The sequence below is a fragment of the Scyliorhinus canicula genome, chromosome 16 (assembly GCF_902713615.1).
Source record: "Scyliorhinus canicula chromosome 16, sScyCan1.1, whole genome shotgun sequence".
Classification (NCBI taxonomy): Eukaryota; Metazoa; Chordata; class Chondrichthyes; order Carcharhiniformes; family Scyliorhinidae; genus Scyliorhinus; species Scyliorhinus canicula.
Genome location: NC_052161.1, coordinates 114,859,326 through 114,874,325, shown reverse-complemented (window position 1 = coordinate 114,874,325; position 15,000 = coordinate 114,859,326). Strand labels below are relative to the sequence as shown.

General features: G+C 48.6%; 1 protein-coding gene across 13 annotated transcripts in view; it reads right to left on the bottom strand.

The window, feature by feature from the left end:
- ccdc30 (coiled-coil domain containing 30) overlaps positions 1–14,648 on the bottom strand; it is a 200,159-nt gene extending 185,511 nt beyond the window's left edge. For 11 of the 13 annotated variants that reach the window (XM_038773501.1, XM_038773502.1, XM_038773499.1 and 8 more), the window contains exon 1: positions 14,280–14,647. In XM_038773501.1, coding sequence (XP_038629429.1) covers positions 14,280–14,297 — 18 coding nt within the window. In that variant the 5' untranslated portion in view covers positions 14,298–14,647. Of the gene's footprint in view, positions 1–14,279 lie in introns of all 13 variants that reach the window. The other 2 variants (XM_038773500.1, XM_038773508.1) reach the window with 2 other exon arrangements.
- Positions 14,649–15,000: the final 352 nt, after the last annotated feature.

Here is a 15,000-nt window from a genome sequence, read left to right as displayed (position 1 = left end):
GGGGAGAGGGGTCTTGAAACCGCGTTGCTTCAGTCTAACCTGCAGACCGCTGCGTTTCCCTCGGTCGGCGGCCGCTGCTGGATGATCCTGGGTGACCCTCCTAAAAAAGGCCTTCGGGATAAGGATGGGGAGGCACTGGAACAGGAACAAAAACCTTGGGAGCACCGTCATCTTAACGGACTGCACCCTCCCCGCCAGTGACAGCGGTAACATATCCCACCTCTTAAACTCCTCCTCCATCTGCTCCACCAACCTTGTGAGGTTGAGCTTGTGCGGGGTCCCCCAGCTCCCAGCCACCTGGACCCCTAGGTACCTGAAGCTCTTCCCTGCCTGCTTCAATGGGAGCCTACCAATCCCCTCCTCTTGATCCCCCGGATGCACCACAAACACCCCACTCTTGCCCAGGTTCAACTTATACCCTGAGAGACCCCCAAATTCACTAAGAATCCTCATCACCTCCGGCATCCCCCCCACCGGGTCCGCCACATACAGCAACAGGTCGTCTGCATACAGCAACACTCAATGCTCCTCCCCACCCCGCACCAGGCCCCTCCAGTTCCCTGACTCCCTCAATGCCAACGCGAAGAGCAAGGGGGACAGGGAGCACCCCTGTCTCGTCCCCCGGTACAGCCGAAAGTACTCTGACCTCCTCCTGTTTGTGGCTACACTCGCCATCAGGGCCTCGTAGAGCAGTCTCACCCACCGGATGAATCCCTCCCCAAACCCAAACCTCTCCAACACCTCCCACAAATACTCCCACTCAACCCTATCAACGGCCTTCTCCGCATCCAATGCCACCACTATCTCTGCCTCCCCTTCCATGGCCGGCATCATAATGACATTGAGGAGCCTTCGGATGTTCGTATCAAACTGCCTTCCCTTCACAAACCCCGTCTGGTCCTCATGAATGACCCCGGGCACGCAATCCTCTATTCTAGTGGCCAGGATCTTTGCCAGCAGCTTAGCATCGGCGTTCAGCAGCGAAATCGGCCTAAATGACCCGCACTGCAGAGGGTCCTTGTCCCGCTTCAGGATCAAGGAAATCAGCACCCGTGACATAGTTGGGGGCAAAGCCCCCCCCCCTTGCCTCGTTAAAGGTCCGGACCAACAGGTCCAAATACCTTTTATAAAATTCCGCCGGAAACCCATCCGGCCCTGGCGGCTTCCCCGACTGCATGCTTCCTATCCCTTTGACCACCTCCTCCAGCTCGATCGGCGCCCCCAGTCCCTCCACCTGCTCCTCCTCCACCCTCAGGAATCGCAGCTTGACCAAGAAGCGCCCCATTCCACCCCCTCCACCGGGGGCTCCGACCAGTACAGCTCCCCATAGAAGTCTCTGAAGACCCCATTAACATTGACTCCCCTCCACACCACCTTCCCAGCCTTATCCGTCACTCTCCCAATCTCCCTGGCCGCGTCCCGCTTTCGGAGCTCGTGTGCCAGCATCCTGCTCGGCTTCTCCCCTTATTCATTCACCGCCCCCTGTGCTTTCCTCCACTGAGCTTCCGCCTTTCTGGTAGTCAATAGGTCGAATCTGGCCTGAAGGCTACGCCTCTCCCCCAGCAATCCGTCCTCTGGAGCCTCCGCATATCTCCTATCCACCCGCACCATCTCCCCTATCAGTCTCTCCCTCTCCTCCCCACTCTCCCCATGGGTTCAGATGGAGATCAATTCCCCCCTCATCACCGCCTTCAATGCCTCCCAGACCGTCCCCACTCAGACCTCCCCGTTGTCATTGGCCTCAAGGTACCTCTCTATACACCCCCAAACCCTCTTGGCCACCTCATCTGCCAGCAGCCCCACCTCCAAGCGCCAGAGCGGATGTTGGTCCCTCTCTTCCCCATGCCCGAGGTCCACCCAGTGCAGGGCATGATCTGAAATGGCAATGGTGGAGTATTCCGCATCTTCCACCCTCGAAACCAACCCCCTACTCAGGACAAAAAAAAATCAATCCTCGAGTAGGCCTTATGTACGTGGGAGAAAAACGAGTATTCCCTGGCCCTAGGCCTCGCAAACCTCCAGGGATCCACCCCCCCCATCTGGTCCATAAATCCCCTCAGCACCTTAGCCGCCGCCGGCCTCCTACCCGTCCGGGACTTGGATCGATCCAATGGGGGATCCAGTACCGTGTTGAAGTCCCCCCCCATGATCAGGCCCCCCACCTCCAGGTCCAGAATGCGGCCCAACATACGCCGCATAAACCCCGCATCGTCACAATTTGGGGCGTATATATTCAACAACACCACCCGCTCCCCCTGCAGCTTGCCACTCACCATCACATATCTCCCGCCACTGTCAGCCACCACATTTAACGCCTCAAACGACACCTTCTTCCCCACCAGGATCGCCACCCCCCTACTCTTCTCATCCAGCCCTGAGTGAAATACTTGGCCCACCCATCCCTTCCTCAGCCGAACCTGGTCCGCCACTCTCATGTGTGTCTCCTGGAGCATGGCCACATCCTCCTTCAGCCCCTTCAGGTGCACAAATACCCGGGCCCGTTTGACCGGCCCATTCAGCCCCCTCACATTGCAGGTTATCAGCCGGATCAGAGGGCTCCCTGTCCCCCTCCCCTGCCGATTAGCCATACCCCATCCCTTGCCCACCCCCGGCCAGCGTCCCCCGCTCTGCCAGTTTCCCACGGCGGCAACTCCCCCCTCCAGCACCACCTGCGTCCTCCAGCTCCTTCCTGACCGTTTCAGCGGCAACCCGGCGCACCCCCCCCCCCCCCCCCCCCCGGACCCCTCCTAGCCGCGCCCCTCCCTCCATAGCACTCCCGTGAGCCAGCTAACTTCTGCTGACCCCGGCAACTCCTGCCCTATCTCCGACTCCTCCCCACGTGGGACTACCCCTCCTCCATCGTGCCAGTCAGCGGGTCCTCTTCCCCCCCCCCTGCTCATGCGCGGGAAAGGAAAACAGCCAGCAACGACCCGCAGTTCTCAGCCCCGGCCCCGCTCCCACCATCTCCCAGCGCAGGAAACCCGTAGAAAGCCCGCGCTTTCGCCCTGCCCGGCCCCGCCTCCCTCAGGGCTACTCCCATTGTCAGTCCTCCCCCCACCAGCTCCCGAACTCCCCGTTTACCCCTCTGCCCGAACCCGTCCACCCGACCCCTGCAGAAAAACCCATACAAAAAAGACAAATCGACATCACCCAACCCACCCTAAGGCCAACACACATCTTACATTAAACCAGGCAAATACAAATGCAGTATTATACAGCATTCCCCCCTCTTAGACCCTCAGTTTGAGTCTAATTTCTCGGCCTGCACGAAAGCCCACGCCTCCTCCGGGGACTCAAAATAATGGTGCCGATCCTTATAGGTGACCCACAGACGTGCCGGCTGCAACATGCCGAACTTCACACTCCGTCTACGGAGCACCGCCTTCGTCCGGTTAAACCCGGCCCTCCGTCTCGCCACCTCCGCACTCCAGTCCTGGAAGATCCGCACCTCCGTGTTCTCCCACTTGCTGCTCCGCTCCTTCTTGGCCCACCGGAGCACACACTCACGATCCATGAACCGCACCAACACCGCCCGCGGCGGCTCGTTCGGCTTGGGCCTCCTAGCCAGAATTCTGTGGGCCCCCTCTAACTCCAGGGGCCCCTGGAAGGACCTAGCCCCCATCAGCGAGTTTAACATAGTCACCACATAGGCCGCTAGGTCCGACCCCTCCAGCCCCTCCGTGAGGCCCAGGATCCGCAAATTCTTCCTCCTCGACCGGTTGTCCAGCTCCTCGAACCGCTCCTGCCATCTTTTATGGAGCGCCTCGTGCATCTCCACCTTCCACGCCACGGCCACGACCTCATCCTCCCTTTTGGAGGCCTGCTGCTGCAGCTCCCGGATCGCAGCCCCCTGGGCTGTCTGGGGCTCCATCAGCTCCCTGTTGGTTACCTTCAGCGACTCCAGCAGCTCCAACTTAAGCTCCTGGAAGCAGTGCAGCAGACTCGCCTGCTGCTCCTGAGCCCACTGCCTCAGCTCCTCAAGGCCTCCGCCGGCCGCCATATTGTCTTCCTTCCCCCGCTTTTTCAGGGGAGCTTTTTCCGGTTTTCTCCTTACCCCACTCCTGGTCCGGACCATAGGACCGTTGGGGTCGACTCCTGACCTCTTCCCACGTCGGGATTTGCCGCCACAGCTCCATTGGGGGCCCTGAAAAGAGCCCCAAAGTCCGTTCTCAGCGGGAGCTGCCGAATGTGCGGCTTAGCTCCTCATTGCCGCCACCGGAAGTCAGAAGATGCTGGAATCTATCATCAAGGAAGAAATAGCGAGGCATCTGGATAGAAATTGTCCCATTGGGCAGACGCAGCATGGGTTCATAAAGGGCAGGTCATGCCTAACTAATTTAGTGTAGTTTTTTGAGGACATTACCAGTGCAGTAGATAACGGGGAGCCAATGGATGTGGTATATCTGGATTTCCAGAAAGCCTTTGACAAGGTGCCACACAAAAGGTTGCTGCATAAGATAAAGATGCATGGCATTAAGGGTAAAGTAGTAGTGAGAATATGAAGCAAGGGTTAATAGCTAGAACAAGCCAGAATTAATGGGACACATTAGTGGAAAGTTACAAATAAAGGAGTTGTTATTGAATTTGTGAGCCGACTCATGACTGTAAGCCGAATAGCCTTGAGAAACAAGGAAGATGGCTGGATGACGGAATATGAAATGTGGGAGCCATTGATACTGTGGCTAAACACCTGCTGTTTTTGCTAAAATTGCTATATACTCATATGCCAATAGATAACTTTAAAGTCTGTAAAATCATGTATCGAAACTATGGCAAAAACAAGCTATGCTTTGTAATGGGGGCAAGCTCAAATGAATGTAAGGGACAGCCCCTTAAAAAACATATAAAGACAGGATGTTTTGAGCAAAACTTTGGCACTCTCACAGGTGTTTCTTTGGAATACCTAGAGGGCTGCCCCGATCGCAATAAAGAATATTCTAAAGTACGAATGTGTTCGAGACTTTCTTCCGGACTGAGAGACAAGTGAATTAGAGACACAGTCTCATTTTGGTGGCAGCGGTGGGATTTCAAAGAGTCTCCACTGAGACTGGCGGCATAAGCGACTGATAGAGTTCGGGAGCGAAGGAGGAATTGGGCCACCATTGAGAGTAAAACTTTTGCCACTTTGGTATTCCCCTCCGCTGTACCGTCCACGATTCAGCCCCGCTGTCAGCGCTCAGGGATGCTCCTACGAAATCCAGGTCAGTCCTGCAAACCCGTTTAAGGGAGGGAGTGTGACCCCTACAGTAATAGTCACAGGCACAGTCAGGGACTAGTGCGTTTAAGGGAGGGAGTGTGACCCCTACAGTAATAGTCACAGGCACAGTCAGGGACTAGTGCTTTAAGGGAGGGTGTGTAGCCCCTCCAGTAATAGCTACAGAAGAGGTTTCGGCATCATGATCCTTGCTTTTGTCTAAAAGTGCCCCCGTGATAAGAGGCTTTAGAAGGGTGCGTGATCAACCCTAAGGTAAAATATAACAAGGACGTTATAACCTTGTAGTTAGATAGGCTTGCAGGCACGGATGAGCCTGCCTGAATTGGGCAACGGAGCAGGATAACTCCGTTTAAATTCATGATTGAATAAAGTGGTCCAGGACCATTTCGCCAAATAAACAATAATCGCAAGGATCATTAACTGCCAATAGTGTTAGAGATGGGTAATACGTTAGATACAACCTCTGACAGTTCCCCCCTTGTGTGAACAATATCCAGAATATTCCAAGCAACTGAGACAATTGTCAGGAGAATTGCATAAAAATTTAGAAGAAAAATGGCCACTGGGGGAAAACTAATGCATTAAAATTGGGTATAAAATTGACAGAGAAAGAAAGTGTTAAAACAGCCAAGGTCTTAAAAAAAAAAGGAATGCACATATGGGAAAAGAACCAAGTCATTAGGCTATCCACCTTGAATCTGTATATTAATCCATGTGAGTTTAAGCTTAAGTGGGATAAGCTGCTGTCAGGGACTGCGGAGTTCCCAAATCTTATCTCCCAGAATTCTGCTTTTGAATGAATTCTCATAATAAACTGCTTTGTTACTGATACTCAGGCCTTCGTGTGAATATTTTCACCCCTAACATTTAGTGTAGGATTTGCTGAGCTGGACGCCGCTCGAGCCGGTGGACAAGGCGAGTCGTCAAACCTTTGACCGCCAAAAATTAGAATCACTTGGCAAGGCGGACAGACGGTGAGGTAACATCCAATAAATCTGGTATCAAGGCCAAATGAGTAAAAAAGTCCGTTTTTAAAAAAAAATTTGGTTTTTGAAGAGCAAAATACTCTGGTAAAAAAAACAATGATCAAAGATGGGTGTGATTTCTGTGGAACAGAGAAAAATGGTGAGATACACAGAAGTAAAGATAAGACAAATAAAGTTAGAAGCACAAATGACATAAATTAAACCTTCACACCATTTGGAAGACAGGCTGGTTTAAAGGAATTGAGCTCTAACTCCTTTAAGCATGTCAATAAAGCGAGTAAAGATACGGCAGTACAGATAACGGCAAACTAGCAAAAGACCTCACAAAACTGCCAACAATTACGGCTAACGATTGTCCCGGAATGTTTCAAGGAGAAAAAAAAAATCAAATTAAGTGAAGTCCAAAAGATCAGAAAGGGGCTAAAACACTCAATTAGTTTTGTTCAGGAATATCTGAGGATGACTAACCCCCCCTCCCAAAACGAAAAAATGGGGAGGAAAATCAATACAAGATTACGGTTAGAAATTTAACAATGGATACATGTCGAGAATAACTTCAGATCGTTTCAAGCCGTCCAGATAAATTCAGCCGTAATTCAACTCATTTGAAATAAAAGAAAAATAAACATCTAGTACTATCTCTTTCAAAAACCGGTTAAATAACGAAAATTGAAAGAAAGGATGGATAATGTCTAAGGTCACATAGCGGACGGAGATGGCATCATGCCAAGTTCTCCAACACTTTTGATTCTGTACAAAAATTTAACCATTTCAGCAAGCAGGTCATCTGCACAAAGAAATATACATCTCTAAGAATAGCTAATGCCTCTAAAATTAATCAGTGGAAATTGACTTAAATGGAATGGCACAGATAAAGTTTTCGAAGGAGAATGAAAAATTTTGTTCAGTATTTTAATTGAGCTCCATTTTAGAGAAAGAGTAAGAGGGTTAGAGAGAGAGAGAGAGCCAGAGACAAAGAGAGGGACTGATAGAGACAGCAAAAGTTGAGAGCGCGAAAGAGAACGAGTCAGGGAGAGACAGAGACGGGGAGGGGTAAGTTAGATAAAGAAAAAGAGCGACAAGAGTTCCAGAGACAGACAGAGTTACGTAGAGAGAGAGACAGAGAGAGAGAGTTTTAGGCATCTAAACTTTGTTCTGAACTATTCACTGTCTCTGTATTCAGACTTTGACTTCAGACCTTGACTTTTAAACGTTTTGTTACGAGCTGTGATTATTTGAAAGCTTCAAATTGTCTACGCATTGTCTTTAAAGATTATAGTTTGAGTACAGTTAACAATTTTTTCTTTTCAAAGGCTATCATTGACATTTCCAGGGTAATTTTGATACACAGGGAATTTTAATCAGGGTGCAAAATCACGTATGTAAGAATAAGAAAATATTAGTTTTATGGTGTTCAGTGGAGGTTAGGATAGTTGAAATACATATGACAAATATGATCAAGCCTGTGTTTCATTAGTTCAGGGTTAAAACTTCCCTGACACAAATAATCATCAATAGGGTAAAACTAACCTGTCTCACAACTCAGATGTTTTAATTATGAGATTGCAGAATTACTTATAAACAACAGATGGGTAAATGAAATATGTCCATGATCAACGCAAAATTGGTTCACTCAGAGTTTCAATAACATATTGTGTTCGCTGAAAGACTTGATAACGGGAATTTGGCAGCACTCCAACTTTTACTCCCAGTCCATTTGAGTGAAAAATATTTTAAAAATAAGTTTAGAGGTCCGAATGGCATCATTCCAATTTATCCACCCACTATACGCCCCTTTTTGTCTCTGCAAGACAATTAACCCTTTCAACAAGCTTTTGTGTGTAATCCAGAAGATGTCTTGACACTCTCATGCTGGTTTGCCTGAGCTCTGGTCCTTTTAATTCTGATAAAGTAATGAACAGTCCACACAGCTGAAGATGTATTTTAATTGGAACTTACAAATCTTAAGTTTTGAATTTTCACCCTCTTAACGACCCAGACCTGACCATGTTCAGAGATGGAAGTGCTTCCATCGGTGAAAGGGGGGAGCGGTTATCAGGATATGCTATAATCAACCAGGGTGGGGAGACAGTAGAATCAGCAGGATTTGAAACTCTATTCTCGGCCCAGCAAGCAGAATTGTTCGCACTAAAACGCGCATGCGCACTAGGAGCAGGCAAAAAAGTAAATATTTATACAGACTCCAGATATGCCTTTGGAGTCGTACATGATTTTGGACAATTATGGAAGAACAGAGGATTCTTAACATCCGCTGGCACCCCAATTTCCCATCAGCAGCTAGTAACACAGTTACTCCAAGCTCTTATGCTCCCAGAAAAGGTAGCAGTGATAAAGTGTACTGCCCATACAAAAGGAAAAACTCCAGTAGATGAAGGAAATAGGCAGGCAGACCACCAAGCAAAAGAAGCCTCCCATTCAAAGGAAATGGTAGTGCCTAAAATGATGAGCCAGACTAAAAGCTCAAAAGACAAGTCTCCCTCTGAAAAACCTATGCCGACCATTACTGACGTAATCCAGCTACAGGAGGACGCTCCTGCTAGCGATAAAAAGTTATGGGAAGAATTGGGATGTACATATGATAAAGAAAGTAAGCTGTGGGTCACCCCAGCAGGGCAGACATGTATGCCCGATGCTTTGGCAGCCTGGGTGGCCGAATGTGTACACTTTGCAACTCACTGTGGTGCTCGCGCTACAGGTGATATATTGTTAAAAACCTGGTGGCATCCCAGACTGCAGGAGATAGCCCAACGGATTAGCAGTCACTGCTTGATATGTCAGCAGTATAACCCTGGGAAGGCTGTCCCCTGCGAGCAGGGGAAAACACCATTGCCCGAGGGTCCCTTTGAGACCCTGCAACTGGACTACATTGAGTTGGAAAGATGCCAGTGTTATAAGCATGTATTAGTGATTGTTGATGTGTTTAGTAAATGGATAGAGGCCTATCCTACTGTAGATAATAAGGCTTCAACTGTAGTAAAAGTTCTTATGCATGAAATTGTACCAAGATTTGGAATTCCCTATTGTTTAAGCTCTGATAATGGACCTCACTCTGTGGGACAGATTGATAAAGAATTCTGCACTCAACTGGGAATTAAACAGCAGTTATACTGCGCCTACAGACCCCAGGCAGCTGGGATAGTGGAAAGAGCTAACCAGACTTTAAAGACTAAGCTTTTTAAATTACAAGCAGAGACTGGAGCCACTTGGCTCAAACTATTACCTACTGCACTCTTTCAAATAAGAGCCACCCCAGCAGGAAAGACTCGATTAAGCCCTGCAGAAATCCTGTATGGAAGACCTCTCCGCACTCCATGGGATTATGAGATTCCCCAAGAGGTCCAGTTCCACCACATGACTACAGAAATGGCTAATTACATAATAGCCTTGACTAAAGTATTAAAGAGTCTCCACTTACGAGTACGTGCCACGCAAGAGGAAGTGCCACCCTTAGCTAGCTCCGATATTGTACAACCGGGAGATCATGTGACGATCCGCAATTGGACACAGAAGGGGTTGGAACCACGTTGGGAAGGACCGTTCCAAGTTCTCCTAACCACCCCCACGGCAGTCAAAGTTGAAGGACGCAATGCGTGGATTCACACCCACCACTGTAAGCTAGTGAAGTTTTCGTGATTATTAACTCTCGTTTTAAGTTTTAGGTACATACGACCTTACTCGGAATAGGAGCAGGACCCCACGATGAAGCTGCTCTTTTTACTAGTGATCCTCGCCAGCGCCATCCAGTTTACATTCACTAGCGGCCGGCGATGTAGACCCGGCGGACGAATTCTGCACCTTTGTCGTGAGGACACCTTTAGCTGTGCCAACAGCACCACAGATGAGACCTTGTGGACGGCGACCCCGGTAGATACCTGCACCACCATCATTCATCAAGACGAGCAGAAGCCTCGGTTCCTGACTACCCGCGGATCCCTGACCTGCGATCGCTACGCTTGCCGGTGGGACTACCGGTGTACGAGGAAAGGCAAGCCACGAGTTCCTGAATGTAAGACTATCCATACTCACCCGCCTACCAGGAGGAAGCGGGCAACGCACCATGTGACTGCAAATTCATTCCTGTTTATGTCTTATACTTATGCAAAGAAATTAAATGTCTCCTCTTGTTGGGTATGTACGCATGTTCCTAGCCATGCCCATGGGGGTATTCCTTTGGTCCCTCATTCCTATTTGATCGAGGAGGTCGCAGAATAGGCTCTGCGACGTAATCGCACCGATCCTGATAATGATACACAAGATATGATAGATTGGCGATCGGCCGGGTTCAATATGAGCAGATTTAAAGGATGGTGGTGGCCAAAATTTACTGTAACCCGTCAGCCGCCCTACCTGATCCCCCCCAAGTATGCTAAATTTCCAAAAGGTAGTATATGTTTTAAAAAGGATCATGCCAATGGGACCCACCCGGTAGGTACCAGCCAATGTACCCAGACCTTGATTTGGCAACCACCCATAACTAATCTTACACAAAAAGGCTTGTTCACCTTTAATTGGTCAGCAATAGAAAACCATACAAGTGGCGGCCCCTGGAGGGGGGAGCCGACTAGAATCATGACGACGGATGCCAAGGGGAACTTGACCTCGTACAATGATACTTATTTTATATGCGGGCATAAAGCATATCCCTGGTTGCCGGAAAATTAGTCGGGTTCTTGCTATATGGGTTTTGTAGTCCCTGGCATCACCCATTATACAGATCTATCCAAACATCCCCATGCCCAAACCACTAGGTCCCTTGTGCCTTGGGAGGTGATAGCTACTGTCCTTTGGCCGCAGTTCGGCAGTATTAGAGCTCCGGGATATATTGGAGCAGGTGGATAATGATACCGCGGAAGGGCTCAGTGAGCTCAACAGAGTTAGTAGCTGTTCGGACGGTTGCCTTACAGAACCACATGGCTCCGTGTGCTGTAGTGGGTTCTGAGTGCTGTACTTCTATCCCTGATAGCTCGGAAAACATTACTCACCTAGTGGACCACATTAGGGATGGGGTAAAGAGACTCCGCCAGTCCTCCTCGGATGACTGGTGGGGAGGACTGTGGTCTAGTTCCTGGACCACTTATCTGTTTCATGGATTTATTATCTATATCGTTATTTGCCTTTTGCTATGTATCATTGTAACCTGTGTTAAATGCTTTTGTAATCGTTTAGGCGCCTCTGTGATGCCGCAGATGCTGCAGCGGCTTTCCCAGTTAGACAAGCAGGACTTAGTAGATGCCAGAAATGTGTATGAGGACATTGGACCAAAGGATGATTTCCCGGAGGAATTCCTCAGACTCTCAAGGATAAGTCCCTGAGGGCTGTGTGATCATGGAATGATCAAAGGGGGGAATGAGAATGTGAAGCAAGGGTTAATAGCTAGAACAAGACAGAATTAATGGGACACATTATTGGAAAGTTACAAATAAAGGAGTTGTTATTGAATTCGTGAGCCAACTCATGACTGTAAGCCGAATAGCCTTGAGAAACAAGGAAGATGGCTGGATGACGGAATATGAAATGTGGGAGCCATTGATACTGTGGCTAAACACCTGCTGTTTTTGCTAAAATTGCTATATACTCATGTGCCAATAGATAACTTTAAAGTCTGTAAAATCATGTATCGAAACTATGGCAAAAACAAGCTATGCTTTGTAATGGGGGCAAGCTCAAGTGAATGTAAGGGACAGCCCCTTAAAAAACATATAAAGACAGGATGTTTTGAGCAAAACTTTGGCACTCTCACAGGTGTTTCTTTGGAATACCTAGAGGGCTGCCCCGATCACAATAAAGAATATTCTAAAGTACGAACGTGTTTGAGACTTTCTTCCGGACTGAGAGACAAGTGAATTAGAGACACATTCTCAGTAGCATGGATAGAGGATTGGTTAATTAATAGAAAGCAAAGAGTGGGGATTAATGGGTGTTTCTCTGGTTGGCAATCAATAGCTAGTGATGTCCCTCAGGGATCCGTGTTGGGCCCACAATTGTTCACAATTTACATAGATGATTTGGAGTTGGAGACCAAGGACAATGTGTCCAAGTTTGCAGATGACACTAAGATGAGTGGTAAAGCGAAAAGTGCAGAGGATACTGGAAGTCTGCAGAGGGATTTGGATAGGTTAAGTGAATGGGCTAGGGTCTGGCAGATGGAATACAATGTTGACAAATGTGAGGTTATCCATTTTGGTAGGAATAACAGCAAACGGGATTATTATTTAAACAATAAAATATTTAAGCATGCCGCTGTGCAGAGAGACCTGGGTGTGCTAGTGCATGAGTCACAGAAAGTTGGTTTACAGGGGCAACAGGTGATTAAGGCGGCAAATGGAATTTTGTCCTTCATTGCTAGAGGGGTGGAGTTTAAGACTAGGGAGGTTATGTTGCAATTGTATAAGGTGTTAGTGAGGCCACACCTGGAGTATTGTGTTCAGTTTTGGTCTCCTTACTTGAGAAAGGACATACTGGCACTGGAGGGTGTGCAGAGGAGATTCACTAGGTTAATCCCAGAGCTGAAGGGGTTGGATTATAAGGAGAGGTTGAGTAGACTGGGACTGTACTCGTTGGAATTTAGAAGGATGAGGGGGGACCTTATAGAAATATTTAAAATTATGAAGGGAATAGATAGGATAGATGCGGGCAGGTTGTTTCCACTGGTGGGTGAAAGCAGAACTAGGGGACATAGCCTCAAAATAAGGGGAAGTAGATTTAGGACTGAGTTTAGGAGGAACTTCTTCACCCAAAGGGTTGTGAATCTATGGAATTCCTTGCCCAGTGAAGCAGTTGAGGCTCCTTCATTACATGTTTTTAAGGTAAAGATAGATAGTTTTTTTGAAGAATAAAGGGATTAAGGGTTATGGTGTTCGGACCGGAAAGTGGAGCTGAGTCCACAAAAGATCAGCCATGATCTCATTGAATGGCGGAGCAGGCTCGAGGGGCCAGATGGCCTACTCCTGCTCCTAGTTCTTATGTTAAAGTCCAACAGGATTGTTTCAAACACTAGCTTTTGGAGCGCTGCTCCTTACTCAGGTAAATGAAGAGGTGCCTTAACTGGTGCAGACTTTAACCTGGTGTTGTAAGACTTCTTACTGTGCTCACCCCAGTCCAACGCCAGCATCTCCACATCATTAATATAGTTGAAATTGTTATAAAGTTTTATACAACCCTTTAGGTGACAAGGTTGATCATGGTTTAAATGAGGAGTATGAAATTTGTGATGTGACAACATGCAGAAAAACACGCAATGAAGCATTGCCACAGTTGGATCTGTTTTTCTTCCACTGGGCGATATTAACCCATCTCGGTTCAGAAAATGTATTGGTTGCTATGAAATTTAGAGATTCAAAGGAGTTAAAATAAACCATAACGTTTACAGTGTATCTGACAGTCATACAGAACCGGGTGAGCCAGGTTTAATCTGTGATCTCTTAATTGATTTCAGCAATTGGATGGGGGGACGTGACATAGGAAGGAGCAAAATAATCTGAATTCCAATTCATTATCACTATTATTAGTAACTTGTGTTTGAAGGTGCACACTGGGTCAGGACAGTAAAATCAAAAGAAAATACTGAGGATGCTGGAGATGTGAGATAAAAACAAAATTTGGATAAGGGGAAACATCATACCGACTCAAAATGTTAGATTTGTTTTTGTCTCTCCACAAATGCTGCCAGAGTCGCTGAGTGTTTTCAGCCGGTACTTGGTTTTTATTTGGGTCGGGACAGGTCTGACAACACTCGATCCAGAGACTGGCCACTCAGGGGGGAATCGACCTACTCAAGCGGGACTCAATACCTTCAGGAGTGAAAAATTGCCGATAAATAGAAGCAGAAATTGCTGGATAAACACAAGCAGGTCTGTGGAGAGAGAAAGAGGGTTCACATTTCGAGTCCTTGCGACTCTTATTCGACAACTGAGGCACAGGCGCCGCCAGCCAGACCTGCTCCAGAGTTTATCCAGCATTTTCTGTTTTCATTTCAGATTTCGCAGCGTTTTGCTTTTATTTGAGGGGAATGGGGGCGGGGGGGAAAAAAAGTGTGGAAATTACGGTTTAACCTTTACCTCGCCATTACTCTCCATCTCCCGCAACCGCTCAGCGGGCTCCTCGGACGCCTGCTGCTCTGGGACCACGACTCGTCCTCATCCTGCGCGATCCCTTCTGCCGCCGCGGCCAGAGCGGGGGCCGGGCGCGCCGAGACCGAGCTGCCCCCGCGGGCCGCCGAGCCAGCTTCCCCGTCACCCTGGCCAGGCTGAAGGAGCAAAGAGTCTGCAGCTCGGGCCCCCGCGCGCCGGTGGGTGGGTGAATTAAATAAGGGAGAGAATTCCCCTGGCGGGCGCCCTACTGCTCGGCGCGATGCGGGCGCCGCACTGACAGGACGCAACCATTGTAGACAAAACAACAACAACTGAGCCTCGGCGGCTCTCCCCCCTCCCGGTTACCAGGCAGCCAGCATAGTGCATTCACACCGCCCGGGGGGGTCTTTTCATCAGCTGGACCCCTTCCAAATGGAGATAAATCTCAAAATCCGTCCCCTCAACATTACATACATAAATGTTACTCATAAAACCAAATGCTTTCGCTCGATTTTAAATCAGGCGCCTTCCGATCTCTGAAATAGCGCGCAGGCTGCTCCTCCCACCCCCTCTCGACCGCGAATGGAATACTCCCTAGCCTACCGGAAGTTGTCCGGCTGCAGAAACGTTCCGGGTAAGTGAGGGAAACATCAACCTAAATGTTGAGGAGGCTCTAAATCCGAAAATTGAGAGGAGGAGGAGGAGGAGG